General features: G+C 42.4%; 1 protein-coding gene across 3 annotated transcripts in view; it reads left to right on the top strand.

Moving 5' to 3' along the window:
- Nucleotides 1-9,524, top strand: part of MAP2K4 (mitogen-activated protein kinase kinase 4) — a 118,784-nt gene extending 109,260 nt beyond the window's left edge. For all 3 annotated transcript variants that reach the window (XM_058675395.1, XM_058675396.1, XM_058675397.1), the window contains 3 exons: nucleotides 1,316-1,464; nucleotides 7,727-7,772; nucleotides 9,107-9,524. In XM_058675395.1, coding sequence (XP_058531378.1) covers nucleotides 1,316-1,464; nucleotides 7,727-7,772; nucleotides 9,107-9,220 — 309 coding nt within the window. In that variant the 3' untranslated portion in view covers nucleotides 9,221-9,524. The remainder of the gene's footprint in view (nucleotides 1-1,315; nucleotides 1,465-7,726; nucleotides 7,773-9,106) is intronic.
- The last annotated feature ends 9,171 nt before the right edge of the window (nucleotides 9,525-18,695 follow it).

Here is an 18,695-nt window from a genome sequence, read left to right as displayed (position 1 = left end):
TTTGCCTAAAAAAAACACAATTTTTTTTTCTGAACAGCATTAATATAGTCATTTTTAAAAATAAGTGCCTTTAACTACATTTAGCTAAACCTTACTGTTCATACGTAAGATACTTGGAGTATATACTTGGTATATAATTTGTTTTTTTCCTAGAGACAGTCTTACATAAATGACAAGGTTAGTTTCAATGATGCTAAATCTATCACATTATGATTTGCAGCTCCCTTCTTTTAGTGAAACCCCACCCAAAAATGAATCTAATAAAGTTATTTCTAATGCTGTAAAGAATAGTTTTTTCTTCTTTTGAAACATCTGTAATTTTAATATAAAGAGACTTTAAGCAGAAGAAGAAATTTCTGTGGGTGTTTATGCATGCTTGTTTTCCTATGCATGTGTGTGTGTAGCTGCAGGAAACTCTGAATATGTTTGCTGAGATGAGGTTCTCTCTCTCTCTCTCTCTCTCTGTGTGTGTGTGTGTGTGTGTGTCTTGCTGTTCCTCTCTTTCTCAGCCTGCTGAGGTAATACTTGTTTTCTAGCTGTCTTTTACATGCCATCTTCCTCCATAAACAAGTTTAGTTTTATCCTTGTATGTCACTTGTCGATGCACATAAAATGAGATTCAGTTTTAGATGTATTTCCTAGAGAAGGTACAATTTCTATGTTTTCGTTGTTTCATGACAGAATACGAAAAAGCTGAGCCATTTCACTGTTTATTTCCAAGGATTTTTGACCCTCGAGTGATTGGAAAGGGTATACAGGTGATACTTCAGATTTGTCCTGGTATGGGTTAGAAATGCTGGCAGCACTGTGTTAGTCTGGGAGCATTTGACTCTGATTTGGTAGGTAGATTTGGTTACGGTGCAAATTGTAGTCACTACAGAAAGTTGTCAAACAGAATTTGCTGAGTTGCCTTGGGTTGGGCTCCTGTGTGTTGACTGTCCATTTCCTTCACAAAGGAATCTGATTGCTGTTCTAGACCATGGCGATCCATTTAGGTGACTCTGTGCTGGAGAAGTTGTAAAACCAGCCTTCCAGCATCCCGTAGAGGAGCCAGGAATGGGTGTTTTGGAAACATCAGATTCACGTTGGTGTTTCCTTCATTTTTAAGTTTCTGATTTGATTGATACTGAGTTCTCCATATTATCTTCATTTCTAAATGGAACCTACACTTAGCCTTCATGATCTGAAGATTGTACTCTGTCCTAATCTGTATTTGAGTCAAACAAGAGAAGTGTACATTGTTATCACAACCATTGCAGTGGGAACAGTAAATCATACCTAATGTATTTTGTATTTTCCCGTTTGCTCTTTTTAGTACGAGTTGGCCACAGGCCGGTTTCCTTATCCGAAGTGGAATAGTGTGTTTGATCAGCTGACACAAGTCGTGAAAGGAGATCCGCCACAGCTGAGTAATTCTGAGGAAAGGGAATTCTCCCCGAGTTTCATCAACTTTGTCAACTTGTGGTAAGCACTCTTGATTCACGAATGCTGAGAACGGTGTGTGAGAACAGTGAGGGTACTCAAGCCTGGCAACATCAGGCATGGAGTGGCGGGGAGAAGGACCTTGGTGACATTGTTTCACTTTGTGGGCTGAGACTCGGGGATCCCTGTGCCTGTGTAGAAGGCTCCAGCTAGCCTAGAGGAGGATCTCCCTCTTGTAGTACTCTAGTGTTGTGACAAATAGCCGTGGGTGGTGGAGAAGTCACTGCCTCCAAGTGTTTAGCACCTTGGATAAAGACAATGAAGTTATATCTTCTTAAACAGCACACTGAAGGCAACTGAAGTTTAAGGGAAAAGACTGTCAAAGCTGTATCTCACTAAAATTGAGAACTTAAAAGATGAATTAAAAGACAACCCTAACTGAAACATCAAGCTGTGCAATAGAGACTTCAAAGTTGTTTTCTACGCTCATTGATAGGAAACGACAACCGAAAAGGGCAAAATACTTGAAAGGCATTATAAAAGATGATATTAAAATCACCAATCAACGTATTAAAGGGTGCTCCCTAAGCATTATTATTCATCAGACACCTGTAAATCAAAATTGCCATGAACTACCATTACAATTACCAGAACATTTCATTAAAGATACCAGCACAGGTGTGGGTGAGGATGTGAAGCTATTAGACCTAGTCTCATTCGGAACAAATCAGCAGTATCCAACAGAGCTGCTCTAATGTAGCTGCAATAGAACCCGTGATTCAGCAACTCAAGTCCTAGCCTTACACTCAACAAGAATATGGAAACGAATGTACTGGAAAGCCACATACAAGAATGTTTGGAAAAGCCCATTCATGCTAACCTACAATTAGAAGATTGGTTCACAGGAAATTAGATAATACATTGTTAAAAATTGTAGCAAAAGATGTGCAAAATATAAAAATAGATCTGCAAAAGGCAACATTTTAGCAATGTTTTCCTCAGTGGTGTGTGGTTAGCATCGGGACCTGTGCTGCCATCAGTTCGCAATGTTAACAGAAACAAGATGCAAGACAGTATGTGTGCCTAGTTCCTTTAGAGGCCGACAGAGCTAAGAGAAGGTGATGGCAGTCAGAACGCTGTTACTGTTCTTTGCATCCTGCACTAAACTGTGGTGTTTTCTGTACGTGTGGTTTAATTAAAAATTTACTTGAGGCAAAACAGGATAAAACTTGTGATGGAAAATGAAGCCCACATTTTTGAAATTCTTCTCCACTGTTGAAATCACCAGTGGGAATTTTTTTCAAGGCCCACAAAATTCTTTATTTGTCCTGGAGAAGAACGGAAAGTGCCTTCAAGCAATTTCTGTGAAACCGTAGATAGACGGGGTTCAGGGATGGCTTGGACTCCTCCAGAGTTCCTCATGTACAGATGAAAAAAGTCTTAGGGAACACTTAATGTTTGCAGAGTTCCCTTGGTTGGGTAGTAGGAGACCTGGAACAAAAGGCAACTTGTGCGATAGTCATTGAAGAAGTAGTTATCCTAAAAATGTCTTGAGGAGCCATTGCAGATCTCCTTACCTGTCGGGGATTCCTCGCCAGCATTCACTCCTTCCTGCCTTATACTTGGCAGTCGGTGGTTAATCAATTATGTGAAGTAGACGACGACCTTCAGTTCATCTTTCAGAGGAAAGTGCAAAAAGGTGAAACTGAAGTAGGTGGAATTCCAGGTTGCTGGCTGCAGTGTGGTCAGTCCCAGCCATTGTGGCCATCTGGGGAGCAATCAGCTGATGAAAGATCTCTTCCCCCCACCCCTGCTCGAACTGCCTGTCAAATAATAGATAAGATTTTATATATATATGTATATAATATATATATATATATATATATATATATATATATATATAAATGCATCTATATATATATTTATGTGCAATGGGGGATGCCTAAGACAAAGCTAAGTATGGTATAAGTAGTAAATAAAAAGGACAATTAGCAGATTCAGCTAGTAACAGCAAAGGACTGAGATAATGAGGATGATCAGAAACAAAGGTTTTAACAAGAGGGAATCAACTTGCGTGTGTAAACAGAAAACATTTATAAAGAGCCCAATAGAACTTGTAGAATTGAAAAACCTAGATGCAAACACTAAATGGCTGGTTCAGACAGATTAAATCTAATTGGAAAGATATTAGTGATCTGGGAGACAGACCTGAAACTCTCCCGATCGAATTTTAATTTATTTGTAAGGCCGAGTTATAGAGTTTAATAAAGCTGTATATTTTTGAGAGAACTTCCAGCCATTGACCCACTCCCTCAATGGCTGCAGTGGCCACGACTGGGACAGGCTGAAGCCAGGAGCCTGGAGCTCCATCTGGGTCTCTCATGTGAGTCCAAGGCCCAAGGACTTGGGCTCTCCTTTACTGCTTTTCCAGGCACGTCGGTAAGGAATTAGATCTGTAATGAAACAACTGGGAGTGAGCCAATGCCTGTATATGGAATGCCAGACATTGCAGGTGGCAGGTTAACCTGTGCTGCCACAACACTGACTCCTCAATAGAACTTTCTGAGATGAAAAAAAAAAACTTTCTGTAATCTGCTCTGTCCAGATGGCCACTGGCTTTTGAAGTGTGGCTGTTGTGACGTGGCTAAGGAAGTGTTTTTATCTACTTAGTTTGTGTGGCTAGTGGTTCACTTATTGGATAGCCTAATTAGTTGGGTTATATTAGCAGTAGCAGATTAGTGCTGTCAGTGATAACTGAGAGACAAAACAATCATTACTAATAGGAATTTAGTTTGAGATTTTGCCTGAGATACATCGCAGTATGTATGCATCACTACTCCGGAATAAAAGGACTCCCAATGAAACTGTTACATCTGCCCTGACAGCTGGATACTAGATTTTCCACCATTGCCTGTAGCCACAATGCCATGATACAGTAAATAGCTGAATGCTGGGCTTGTGACTGTTGCTGAAGGACTGTACTATTACAACAGCAAGGGGAACGCAGTGTGTGCGGAGGTTGGGAAGGGACAAAGGGGGGATGGAGGGCAGTAATCTCTGTACCTAAAAAACCATGTCAGGGAAAACAACAGAAATAATAATAATAATAATAATAATGAAGATTTTCCTTCAGTTAGCCTCATGAGTTCACATGTTGACACCAAATGAAATGGAAAAAGCAAAAAAAAAACCAAGAAGACATGAGAGTTTTTACCAAATAAGCCATCTGTGTCGGTGAAAAAAATGCAATAGAAATACTCATAAAGTGTGACATAAGTCCAAAGCTTTGGGCTCACTGTATTCCTTGTCTAGAAGTAGGAGTTGACAGCTGGGACCTTGTTCACTGTAGGATCCAAGTTCTACAAGTGTTGTGTGTGCACAGACCAGAAACAGACTCATTGTTTAGGAGCAAGTATCTGGAGGGCCCCCCAATAAATAAATACATAAATGATCCTGGACTCCATTGTGGTCTGGCCCACAGCCTACATAAGCTCTGACTGCAGCAGGGCTAAGATACAGGCACAGAACAGGCTGTAGACCTGGATCTGTCAACGCAGGCCTGGAACTTGAAAGGTTTACTGGAGGACCTTGTTCTGAACTGGTGACTCTGTGAAGAGGAGGAAGCCTGAGATAACTCTGTGTGATGTTCCAGAGTCAGGTGGCAGTACTTGGTAGGCACTGAACTATCTTTTGAGCAGACAAATATGCATAGAAAGTACTCACATTCTTCCAGAATGAGTCACTAGACCAAAATTCCAAGATTCATAAAGTCAGATGCTAACAAAAGCACCCAATAAAACAGAACCTGAATTTACTTCAAGTTCAAATAAATTTATAGATAGCTAAATAACACTGTAGCTGAAAATAAGAATATTTAGGATGCTTTGTAAGTTATAATAAACTTATAAAAGTATAAGTTCCATTAAAACTGAGAAAGAAATAAAACAAGTGAAACAGATATGAAAACTATTTAATCTGAAGTCAAGGAAATGGAAGAAACATAGCTATTGCTATAAAAGGCACACCAGACTTGATGAACTCTAAACCGGATATAATTAGAAGACTGAGTTAGAGAAATGAATTTGGAGTAGTCAAGTCCATCCACTGAGCGGAATGAATAAAATGTGTGTTACATACACACAGTGGAATACTAGTCAGCCATAAAAAAAGATGACATCTTGTCATTTATAACAACATACATTGAATTACTGGAGGTCATTGTGAAATAAACCATCTCATCTTTGGTGATTTCATAGAAGCTAGAAGTATAATGCCAGTTACTGGGGGCTTGGGAGAAATTGGGAAAATTCAGGGATCTCTTGCGGAGTAGAGTGACAGTAGTGTACTGCAGATTCCGTGTTTTTTAAAATACTAGCAGATACAATTTGAATGTTTTCACCATACCTACATGTTAAATTTCTGAGAAGACAGACAATATTGACCAGGTTGGACATTGACAATGTATCCATGTTTCAGAATGTCACATGATACCCTATAACCTATATAATGGTTACACGTGTGTTACATTCTTAGAAAAGGAATTAAGAAAATGTGAAACTGTGGAGTTTCCCCAGCATAAAATAGATTGGAAAAAATATGAAATGAAGAATAAGGGCCCATGAAAAGCCAAGGCAGAGATCCTAAGGTGTCTATTTTGGAAACACAGGCTCCTTTGAGAGTTGAGAAGCAGTGTTTGAAGCACTCCCGGAAAGCACTTGAGAATTGGTCTAGGGACAGGTGTCGTACACAGAAAGAAAAGGGTTTGCAAAGTGGCAGAACAATGAGAAAGTGAAAACAGAGGGAAAAAATAGGCAGATGCTCAGGGTTGATAATCAAATGGGCAGAAATGTTGTTGTCTTCCACATAACTGCCAGTAAAAGGGCGAGTCCTGGATGCTGAAGGGAGACAACTGTCAGCCTGGTCCTAAAGTCTCCTTCTCTGGCCTTCAAGTAGCATTCAGAATCAGGGAGAAATACAAACTTTTTCAGGAATAGAAAAGCTGAGAGTTTTCCATTTCTAGGCAGTTTTCAAACAATAGCCTTGATCAAGAAGAAAACTTGACCTAGAAGCAAGGTGTCCGTAGGTTGATGTTAGAAGTCAGGCGTGTGAGACAGAGATGAATGCGAGAAAAGGTGATGTTGATGGACTTGAGGGTGAGAACCAGCCCCGAGAAGGAAGCAGGAGTGGGCAGGGGGAGCAGCTGAGCTCGGTGAGAAGGTTACATTTTACCCTTTTGTGGCTCAGCCGTTAAAGACAAGCCACCCTAAAAAGGATGCGTTTGCTTTTCCTCTTCTGACTGTCCTTGAAGAGACAACAATAAAGGGTTGTCTGCCAACAGCATTCCTGGCACTGGAAGAGTAAGTCCTTCATTCTTTAAGAGGGAAACCTCCTAGCACCACGACCAACAACATAGGATAAGAAACAGCAGCGGGTTCAGAAATAGCTAAGCCATGTTGTCAATATTAACTTTTGATCGTGAGAAAGGAGTTTAATTAACGTTTGGAGGGTAATTAAAATAGGAATCAAGATGGATAGGGTAAATACGAACTCAATAAAAATCCTTCTGGCATCTTTCATCAGATGAAGGAAAATTCAACGAGAAAAAATCAACCCAACAGAACCCTTTTTATGTTGAGACAATCTTTAGTGAAGTTGTAGCGTTTTAAACTTCTGGACCAAAAAACATAACATTGAGATACAGAGTATGGAAATTTTCCGAAAGTTAAGATTAACTAGTAAAATTTTTGTTATAGTTTACCTTTCAGAATTACTTGCTGTTTTCTCTTGGGTAATCTTTGGATGGACGGATGGACAGGCAGACAGACATTCACACATTTACGAAAAACATGAACGTGATTAGATACATAATTTTATGCTTACACATACCTTTAATCTACAGGGGTTGGGAACTTTTTTTTTCCCCTACCAAAGACCATTTGGATATTTGTAAAAATATCACTGGTGAACAGTACAAGATTGTTGACCTAAAAATGAGCATGATACAGACTTGCTGACTTCCGAGCCCCACCTGCGCTTGTCCTGGCAGGACCACACATCCCTGCCTGCGGCTTAGCTAGTATTCTGATTCTTCACTGATGATCCTGTACCAAATAGCCTTAGATGATAGGCCACCTGATTTTGTATCCACACTTTGCCGTGTTTAGCAGTTAATCTGCTGTGTTTATTACTTTTGGCTCTAAAGGGAAAGAAAAATGCTTGATTTTATTGCAGTATTTTGTATGTGAAAGAAACAGTAGAATGAATGTACCTCCGTTTCATTAACATTGTTTTTATCTTATTCTAGCCTTACGAAGGATGAATCCAAAAGGCCAAAGTATAAGGAACTTCTGGTGAGTGTGAACTGGGCATTTTAGGTGCGTTCTCGCCCTGCAGGTCCTGCTGGCATGCTGAGTCAGAAAGCAAGCAGTACGCGTCCCCATCCTCTGTGATCAGCCTGGCTTCACTGTACTCTAGGGTGCTTTATTTACTACACACACACACAAATGTTTATTTGCTTGAAAGGCAAGAGGAGAGAGATCTTCCAACCTCTGGTTTACTCCCTGAATGTTCTCAACAACCCCGGGCTGGGCCAGGCTGAAGCTGGGAGCCTGGAACTCTGGTTTCTCCCACATGGGTGGGAGGGACTCTGAACCATCATGAGTGAGAAGCTGACGGACAGGAGTAGCCGGGGCTGCCATCTGGCGTTCTGGTAGGGGATGTAGACAACTTCAGTGGTGGCTTACCCACAGTGCCACGGTACCTACCCAGTGTCTCTTTAGATAAAGGTATTAGGATCGGAAAAATCCATAATTCTATTTTTTCCTACTGATTGACTAATTTCTCTTGGAAAATTTTGGTCTTAAAATATAGAACAGTTACCCCTAAAGAATCCTAGCTTTCACCTTATGCACTGAATGTGTATGTGAAACATATCCTTAGAACAAATTAGTTTGCACTAGTTTTGCCTGTATCAGAAAACACGAGTGAATTTGCATCATTCAACGAATTTGCGTTTCTGTGAAAGTCCTCCGTCACAGTGTGCTGGGTGTGGCACTGCTTTGGGCAGTGAAGGAAGTGTGGGGGATAGTTTCACACCCGTTTATTTATTACGTTGAGCTTCCCCAAGGATGTTAGATGTAACATATAGTCATCCCAGCAACAGTTGTGCAGATGTAGAGTTATCCAACTTAGCAAAGTTGTGTGTGAAAACTTTTGGTCCAAGTGAAGTATAAGAAAGTGAGTGAGTGCAGCGGGTCCCAGCCCTGGGCTCTGGAGAGGATGGGGCAGAAGTGTGGAAGGCAGCTTTGGTCTTTGCACCATGTAGTAAAGGGAACGGTGAGTGGCATTCATGTCATGCTACTTGGCTGTCAGATGGGGTGATGGAGGCTCCCGCTGTGTTCCAACAGCCCTGCTGTCTGCCACAGCCTGCTACACTGATGAGTTCACAGGCCTCCTGCCTGGGTGGCACCCACTAACCCTAATGGCATGTATTCTGCCCACTAACCTATCTGCATGAAGTTAAGTTGGCTCCACTTGTCTCTCTGAACCTGTGGAGCCACCGTTACCTATGACCGTATGTAATGCAGTTTCTTTGCTGTAAAACTGGGAGAAGTTCAGTTTGGATTCTAATACATACTCCTTTTTTTTCCCCTCTTTTCCTCTTCCTTTTTCACTTTTCTTACAGAAACATCCCTTTATTTTGATGTATGAGGAACGTACCGTTGAGGTCGCATGCTACGTTTGTAAAATCCTGGATCAAATGCCAGCTACTCCCAGCTCTCCCATGTATGTCGACTGATATCGCTGCTACATCAGACTCTAGAGTAAAAGGGCTGAGAGGAAGCAAGACGTAAAAGAGTTTTCATCCCGTATCACAGTGTTTTTATTGCTCGCCTAGACACCATGTGCAATAAGATTGGTGTTCATTTCCATCATGTCGTGTACTCTGTCACCTAGAACGTGCGTCCCTGTAATACCTGATTGGTCACACAGTGTTAGTGCTGGTCAGAGAGACCTCATCCTGCTCTTCCGTGATGAACAGAACTCATGAAATGTGGAAGTCCGTACGATCAAGTCGCTGGCCGTGATTAGATCACACCTTTTTTTTAAAAAAAAAAAAAATTCATTTTTAGACTCGAGAGCTGGAGACGCAGCTACTGGAATGTTGTTTTTGTCAGACTTCCAACTCCTGGCAGGACGCGGCGATGGATGTACTAGAGGCATGAACGTCAAGACTCGGGCTGGAGCGAGAAGAACTGGCGTAGCCAATGAGACGCATTGCCTTCTGGAGCTGGGAGACAAAGGAGGAGTTGGCCTTCTTCACCAAGTGCAATAGATGTACTGATGTGACATTCTGTTGCTTTACAGTCACAGTCGACGTGTGGGGCTTGATGTGCTCAGCCAAATTTCCCGTTCAAAATATCATGTTAAATTAGAATGCATTCATCTTTACCAAAAAAAAAAAATCATGTTGCATTCAAAGAGGTGAACATTAAAATATTGAGACAGGACAGAATGTGGTTTTTTTGTTTTGTTTTGGTTTGGTTTGGTTTTTTGTTTTTGTTTTTTTAATCTCCTTTGACCAGTCCTTCTGCTTGTGTTTGGGAAGACTCAGGGAGTCTGCCACTTGTCAAAGAAGGTGCTGATCCTAAGAATTTTTTTTTCACCCTCTGAATTCAGTGTACTGCCAACTTGATGTTCTACCTACCACAAACCACCAGGACTGAAAGAAAAAAACAAACAAAAAAATAACGGAGGGCAAAGTTTACAGATGTTTTCAATTCTAATACCGTATCCGGAACAACTAGTAGCAGCTACATACGCTTCCCCTGGTTGCACACCTGTTACATTAGCCTTCCTAACTCACCGACAGGGAGAAGGAGCCAGTAGCGATGTGCCTTGATTGGACAGAGAAGAGGTTCTCCTAGGCAGCAAAAGACCAAATCTCATTGTTTGCTTCTTGCCATCACTGGCCCAGGTTACTTAGTTTATGATTCTCTGTCCCCTTTCCTGTGGCCTGTTATTGCCGCTGTGTGATTTTTGCTTAGTCCAAAATATTTAGCTTTTTTTCCCCCTTCTTCTTCTATATGAAAAAACCTTTCTAATGACCAGGGATGTTCCTGATCAAGGAGATTTGAGCCCTGAGATCTCTCCTAGCCTCTACCATCTGGAAGGCTGAGAACATGGGGTGCCCTGTTGATGTGGGAGGTGATGAGGAGGCCTTTGTGTCTGAGACGTTTTGTTGACCAGGTGGGGATCTGAAGTGGCAGGTCTTTAGGTAAGTTCCTCACCTGCTCCAGTTTCTAGTCATTTCACTGTCACTGCTGAGTATGGGAATTTACCAAGACATGTACCCCAAGGAGTTAGAGGCAGCCATCTAAATGTATGCATCTTCACTTCCCTGCAAGCCAGGGTCTCTCACTGGGTTTTGCCCAGGTCTCCCTGGCACTGGGCTTTGGGCTTTGTCTAGCAGTTGGGCAGCACTGTGAGTGGTTCAAGCACACCGGAATTCAGGACAGCCATGGTGACGCCAGTGCCGAACCAGGTCGTGGCAGGTACTGCTGTGTGTCCTCCCAGAGCAACAGTCCTACGTACTGTCCAACAACAAAGGGAGAATGGTGCTGTTTAAAAGTCACATCCCTGTAAGTTGTAGAATACAAAAGATTTCTCTCTCTGATCCACCTGCCTGACCTCCTTCTCTCCCCTGCCGCCACGGCTTCCCAGAGCTTAGACTTCCCAGTGTTCTGAAAGGGGGACATGGTTCTGCGTCTTCCTTCCACTGCACCGAGCCATCACCCGCTATTGCTCCCAGGGACCCAAGAGGAATTGGTTTCTCTGCTGTCAACTTCCTGTCTGGCTCAGCCTAGGGTCACTTCGCTATTATGCAAATGGAGATGAAAGCAATTCTGACTGTCCAGGAGCTAATCTGACCGTTGTGTTGTGTGGATGACCACATAAAAAGGCAATTTTAGTGTATTAATCATAGATTATTATAAACTATCAATTTAAGGGCAAGGAATTTATTACAGTGTATCTTTATTAAAAACAAAAGGGTGTATAGTGTTCACAAACTGTGAAAATAGTGTAAGAACTGTACATTGTGAGCTCTGGTTATTTTTCTCTTGTACCATAGAAAAATGTATAAAAAAATTATCCAAAAGCTAATGTGCAGGGATATTGCCTTATTTGTCTGTAAAAATGGAGCTCAGTAACATAACTGCTTCTTGGAGCTTTGGAATATTTTATCCTGTATTCTTGTTTGAATTCCTCCTCTATTTAAGATATATACATGAAATCAAAGTGTTTATGTAATAGTTCTATCCTTCTGCCTGCAGGTCAGTTGTAATAAATCTAGGATGTGATGATGACTTTGTAATTTCATTTTCTGAAGTCAGACCCACGAGAGGGGAAGTCGAGCAGATCACGTTTTACTCCTTCTAGAAGTGTCTGTGGCTCCTGTTGTGTTCCCCCTTTCCGTGGTTGCTCTATCCCTTTGCTGTTCCTTTGTGAGCAAGCAGGACACAGCATCTTCAAGTGTGTTCCTTGGCCGATTGCTCCCCTCTGTCCCGAACTCAATGCTGGAGCAAGAGACAACGGTTCTTCCGCCTGTGACACAATGGAAGGGTCTACCTTGTAAGAATACTGGTGTGAAGGCCACTCATTTCCCTCTGCTCCTGTCTCTGCTGCCTGAGAGAAGGGTAGGTGAAAGTCGTGGGTAAAGACTTCAGGGGGTCAGACCTGGAAGGTTTATAGATGGGAGCCCACGGGCCTGGAAACTCCAGGAGAGAAGCACTTTGTGGCTCCAGCCCTGACTGGTCTGTCGTATTCTCTGCCCTTTGTGCTCACTGACTTAGGGATCTGACAGCAGGGTAGTACCTTGTCCTTTTTTTGTGCCTACTTCTAACTGAATCTGAGATGTTATGGAACTAAATGTGAGAAGTTTCCGGCATTCTCCGTAGAAGGGGTTGACTGAAAGGAATCCTGGCTTTAGCTACTCGGAGAAAACTGACCCCCATGGAGTGTCCATGTTCCAGTTGAGTACCAACTGTGCAACACTGTGTGGCATGGGAGTTAGGTGCTTCCCAGGACACTGGCACCTCCCATGTGTTCAACTCATTGGATTCCAGCTGCAGCCTGTCAAGCTCAGTAGTATCCCACCTAAACTGAGAGAGAAGAAGCAAACAAGCTCTAAAAACAGCAGAGCTCTGTCCCAAATGGCATGCAAACCCAATGCTGTGACAATAGATATCCTAGGAGATTACACGGGTTAAAAACACTGCCATTAGAGAAGTGTTGCGGAGTTGAAAAGCAGAAGAGTGGACCTGTGGTTGGGAATACTTCTCTCCCTACATCTTTCTAGGAGCTATTTTGATGTCTTGGAAATGGGTTGAAAGCAGAGGGTCTGGGGACCGCACTGTGTCTTGGTAGTCTTCCCAAAGGCTGCTGAGTGGTTACCTGGAAGTACCAAGAGGAAGAGTCCTAAATCTTTAGTGCAATGCCTGACAGTGTGGTGGGCTGATGCAATTACTGAGAATGGGGCGTCAGGCAAGAAGGAATCTTCTGGTGTTTCTTTGGTTAGTCCTTAAGTGTCCTTTCATTTTTGATGTTGTTTGACCTGCTTAGCTGTAAGGAGGTCTTGAGTCCAGCAGGATGGCTCAATGATTAAATCCTTACCTTGCAAGCGCTGGAATCCCATGTTGGTGTCAGCTCATGTCCTGGCTGCTCTTCTTCCAATACAATTCCATACTTATGGCCTGGGAAAGCAGAACAGAACAGCCCAAACTCTGGGGACCCTACACCCCTGTGGGAGACCCGGAAGAGGCTTCTGAATCCTGGCTTTGGATCAGCTCAGCTCCAGCTGTTGTGGCCACTTGGGGAGTGAACCAATGGGTGGAAAATCTCTCTCTCTCTCTCTCTCTCTCTCTCTCTCTCAATCTGATCTGACTTTCCAATAAAAATAAATCTTATAAAAGGAAAAAAAGAAAAAAGGTCTTAAATGCACCTTTGCAAAAGTAGCTACCCTATCTTGGAGTCCAGCCGTGGTTTTTGTATCTCAGTTCCTGGCAAAGAAATGATCTGATCTGCTTTGTACTTTAGAAAAACGAGTTCAGTCAACTGTATAGGCCGAAAGGAAAGCTGGGAGACTGGGAGAGAGAGTTGGCAAGAGTCGAGAGGGGTGGAGATATTGAACTGGGAGTGGGGAGGACAGGATTTAAGAGATGCTTTGAGGGTGAAATGAGCTAGTTGGTTTCCAATCAAAAATGTGGGATAAAGAAGAGGATAAGAAGGAAGCCTGCCTGGCTTGGTTTACTCCCTAAATGGCTGCAACAGCCAGGGCTGGGTCAGGCCGAACCACAGCTTCTTCTAGGCCTCCCACATGGGTAGCCCAGGGCTCAAGCCCTTGGACCATCTGTGGCCGCTCTCCCAGGCACACCAGCAGGGAGCTTGACTAGAAGTAGAGCAACTGGGACAGGAACTGGCACCCACATGGTATTTCAACATTGCTGGCTGCAGATTAACCTGCTCTTGGCCCCGCATTTCTTATTTTAGTGAGGTTATCTAACATTTCCAACATCAAATTGATGTCTACTTTTATTTTCCCTGTTTTCAAAGTTGTGCTTTAACAGACTGAGGTTTTATGTTACATTACTAAGTTTTTTAAGTGAATTAGATCAGTATATAGTTTTTCTTACTTACTGCATTAAATAAGATTTGTCAGATATTCAGCCAACCTTTAAACAGTCTTTTCTTCACTGGGATAAACACAACTTGATTTAGTATTCAAGAGTTTTAATGTATGAACTCCTGGGTGACAGGGGCCATTTACCGAGAGATTTTCAGTACTTTGCCTATAATGCTATTTTAGATTTATGTTTATTTTGAAGGAAAAAAAAATCACTTCAAAATCACTGCTTTCATTTCTTTACAAAATGATTCTGGTGTGAGTTTTCATGTTGGTTTCCTTATCTAATTGGTTAGATTTGGTATGTTTACGGATATCCTTTTCTTTTTAATCTCTGATTTTATCTGTTCCCCTTTTTCATGAATGAGATTGTTTTCATGTTTTTTCTCCTTCATCAGTCTTACCAGAGGTTTGTCTTCTGAGTTAGGCTTTTCAATGTCATGTTTTGATTCCTTTAGATAGCATTCATTTCTACTCTTTAAAAAATTACCTGCCATATCCCATTTGTTTGAAGTTTGTACTTCTTAACATCAACCTCAATAAATTTGAAACTCTTCTTTGTATTAGCACACACACAGAGAAACATTTGGGCCCAGCACCGTAGCCTAGCAGCTACCAAATCCTTGCCTTGAATGCTCCAGGATCCCATGTTGCTGCTGGTTCTAATCCCGACAGCTCCGCTTCCCATCCAGCTGCCTGCTGTGGCCTGGGAAAGCAGTCCAGGACGGACCAAAGCCTTGGGACCCTGCACTCATGTGGGAGACCCGGAAGAAGTTTGTGGCTCCTGGCTTCTGATCAGCTCAGTTCCGGCCACTGCTGCCTGGGGAGTGAATCATCAGATGGAAGATCTTCCTCTCTGTCTCTCCTCCTCTGTATATCTGGCTTTGCAATAAAAATAAATAAATTTTAAAAAAAGATAAATATTTTCCTCCAAGAATCGCTATTGATGCACCTGTAACTTTTGGTATATACTAGTTTCATTGTAATTTGTTTTAGTCTTTCTTCCAATTTCCTCTTGTGATTTTTAAATTACAGGGGTTATTTAATATTTTATGTTTTATTGCTTCCAATATCTTTTGCTAGTTAAGCTGTAGTTCAGTTATACTGTAGCCATGATGTTGGATCATGTAATACTTACTTGAAATTTGAATTTGTTTTCCATAGGATCAGAAAGTGATCATTTTAAACAGTTGTTATGTGCCTGAAAAAAAAGTGTATTTTCCAGCTGTTGGATATAGAATTCACTTTTGTTCACATCTTTTCTTTTTTATATTTGATCATAAGATAAATTCAAAGAAAGTAAAAATAAGGAAGTCAGAAATATGCGAGTAGAACCCCAACATGAAATAGACAGGATCAAAATTGAAAGAGTAAATTTGTTTCTCTGTTAGATAATAAAAGCACCATAGGGCTGAGCAGGAAGTTAGACTTGCTCCAGAGATTAAACAAATACTGGAATCCGAAGAAACAAAATGTATGCTGATAAACTTGCAAGTTGGAAGTAATGGAAATATAACAGAAAAATAAAGCATGCCAAAATGATTCAATTCACATATGATTAGTTCTACAACTACTTTATAAATAGTTACAGACTATATAAAATACAGTCTAAAGGCTTTCAAACATGATACTCACAAATGCCTGATTTTATCAGTAGTTCTACCAAGCTTTTATGGATTAGGTAATTGCAAACTTGTGGATATTCTGTAACACAGTCTTTGAACTGTGAGATCTTCCATCCACTGCTTCACTTCCCAAATGGCTGCAAAGGCAAGAAGTGGGTGAGGATCCCTGAGCCCAGAACCCCATGTTGGTCTCCTGTGTGGGTGGCAGGGCACAAGAACTTGGCTCATCTTCAGCTGCCTTCCTGGGACAGGGAGCTGGACTGGAAGTGGATCAGCTAAGATATCATGTATGGGTATGCCAGCATCATGGATTGCAGGTTAAATTTGTTATGTCAAAATGTCATCTTCCATTTTTATACTTAAGCAAAATTTCAATTCAACTTCTAAGTTAAATTTGCACATTTTTAAAGAAAGTTTTTTTCTTTTTTGGTTTGTGGGGATTTTTGTTTGTTTTGTTTTTGTTTGAAAAGCAGAAAGAGAGCGCATGTATTTCTACTGGTGAATCATGCCACAAATGGTTGCAATTGCCAGGGCTGGGACAGACCAAAGTCGGGAGCCTAGAATTTCTGATCTCCCACATGGGTGCAAGGGTCTAAACAGTTGAGCCATCTTCCACTGCTTTCCCAAGCCCATTAGGGAGCTGGATCCAAAATGGAGCAGTCATGACTCAAACTGATGCTCCAGTATGGTATTCAGCATCTCAGGCAGCAACTTTCCTCTGCATCAGGGCCTGTGGCATAGAGAGGAGCTCACGACATCAGGCTAAGTGAAAGCAGCCAGTCATAACAACACAACTGCTGTAGGGACCCACTTACATAAGATGGAAAGTAGATGGTGATTCCTAGGGCAGAGGGGAGAAGGCATTGCTTATTGGGTACAGAGTTCCAGTTTTATAACATGAAAAGCATTCTGCGAAAGGATGGTGGTGGTAGGTGTACAATGTGCTGAATATATGAGGGCACTTAGAGGGTATGGGAAATGAAATTAAAAAGTTAACGTCGGAGGCTGGCACTGGGATGCAATGCTTATAAGCCCGTGTCCCGCGTCACAGCACCTGTTCACATCCAAGCTGCTCTGCTTCTCACCCAGCTTCCTGCGTTTGCACCTGGGAGAGAAGATGGCCCCAGATCTTTGGCCCTTAACATTCATGTAGGAGACCCCAGTGGATTTCCTGGCTTAGGCCTATGACCTAGGCTGCACAGGCTGATACAGCCGTTTGGGGGCGGTGAACCTGCCAATGGAAGATCTCCCTCTGTCTCTCTCTCTTTGTTGCTCTGCCTTTCAAATAAACCTTTAAAAAAAGAAGTTTATTCAGGTGTAAAATTTTTGAAAACCAGGTATCGTTTCTTCATAATTTGCATTTCCACAAACTTTCTGAAGAAAGATTTAATACCATTGAGCTCCACACTTCAATGTGACTAAGACTGTACATTTTGAGTATATCTTATCACAATTTTAAAAATTACCATTGTAGAGCAGAACAAAATAGTAGCAGAGGATCCATTTGTGCTAGACAAGGCAGCCACAAAACTAACAGGGGACACCACCTCCCACCCTCTCCTGCAGGGTTGTAATTTCATGGGTTGTAGAAAATAAGTTGAGTGATAAGTTAGGCTTTCACAGTACAATGTAAAGAGAGAAGTGTACTTAGCATTTGTTCTTTCTCAGCTATTTGAATCAGGAAATCTTGAGATAATAAGCAGGTCACATGAGAGCTGGTGCTGAAAGGAAACAGCCAGGTGAGTGGAAAACGGAATGTGCAGGTTACTTGGTAGAGAAATCCGAACAAGGTGATGTCAGATGTCACTAGCAGAAGCTACAGGCTGGAGCATATTCATAGAGGAAACCGATCCGTGTGAGAAGAGGCGGCGTGATGTGAAATTCCTCCCACTCGCACTTACTGCCGATCCGAAACCTTTCATGAAGGCTCGGTGTCTGAGGCTCCATGCTCCCTGACTCTGGTTCCGAAGCTTCCTTCCCCCTGGAGTTGGGGACCTGCTCCCCAACCAGCATGACAAGTTATGTCTCTTCCTTCCACTCTGCCTGGCTGAAATGCAAATCAATGATTCTTTCAAAAGTAGCCAAAGCTCGGTTGGCCTTCTGGACCAGCCACGTAGGGAGGTCGTGCCAGCCTGTCCCCTGACCATAACAACTAGCTCAAGACACAAGATAGGTATTTGGGGCCTGGCATGGTAGCTTAGTGGTCAAAGCCCTGGTGTTACACGTGACAGGATCCCAGAGGAGTCACTGGTTCTAATCCTAGTGGCCCCACTCCCCATCCAGCTCCCTGCTTGTGGCTTTGGAAAACAGTTGAGGACAGCACAAAGCCTTGGGACCTTGTGCCCATGTGGGAGACCTGGAAGAAGCTCCTGGCTCCTGGCTTTAGATTGGTTTAGCTCCGGCCGTTGTGGCCACTTTGGGAGTGATTCAATGGATGGAAGATCTTCCTCTCTGTTTATTTGACTTTCCAATAAAAATAAATCTTAAAAAAAAAAAAAGATGGGTATTTGGCACAGTGGATCAGGTGATGCTTGGGAGACTTGCATCCTGTATGAGAGTGTTTGATTTCTTGTTCTGTTACCACTTCCAGGCTCCTGCTGATTTTTAAAAAAGATTTATTTATTTTTATTACAAAGTCAGATATACAGAGAGCAGAGACAGAGGAAGATCTTCCATCCGATGATTCACTCCCCAAGTGACTGCCACGGCCGGTGCTGCGCCGATCCGAAGCCAGGAACCAGGAACCTCTTCTGGGTCTCCCACGCAGGTGCAGGGTACCAAAGCCTTGGCCGTCCTCGACTGCTTTTCCAGGCCACAAGCAGGGAGCTGGATGGGAAGTGGAGCTGCCGGGATTAGAACCGGCGCCCATATGGGATTTTTGTTTGTTCAAGGCGAGGACTTTAGCCACTAGGCCATGCCGCCGGGCCCGCTCCTGCTGATTTGATTTGCACTCGGGGAAGCAGCAG

This window comes from Ochotona princeps, chromosome 17 (assembly GCF_030435755.1).
Source record: "Ochotona princeps isolate mOchPri1 chromosome 17, mOchPri1.hap1, whole genome shotgun sequence".
NCBI classification, from domain to species: Eukaryota; Metazoa; Chordata; class Mammalia; order Lagomorpha; family Ochotonidae; genus Ochotona; species Ochotona princeps.
This window is presented reverse-complemented; position numbering and strand designations above follow the sequence as displayed.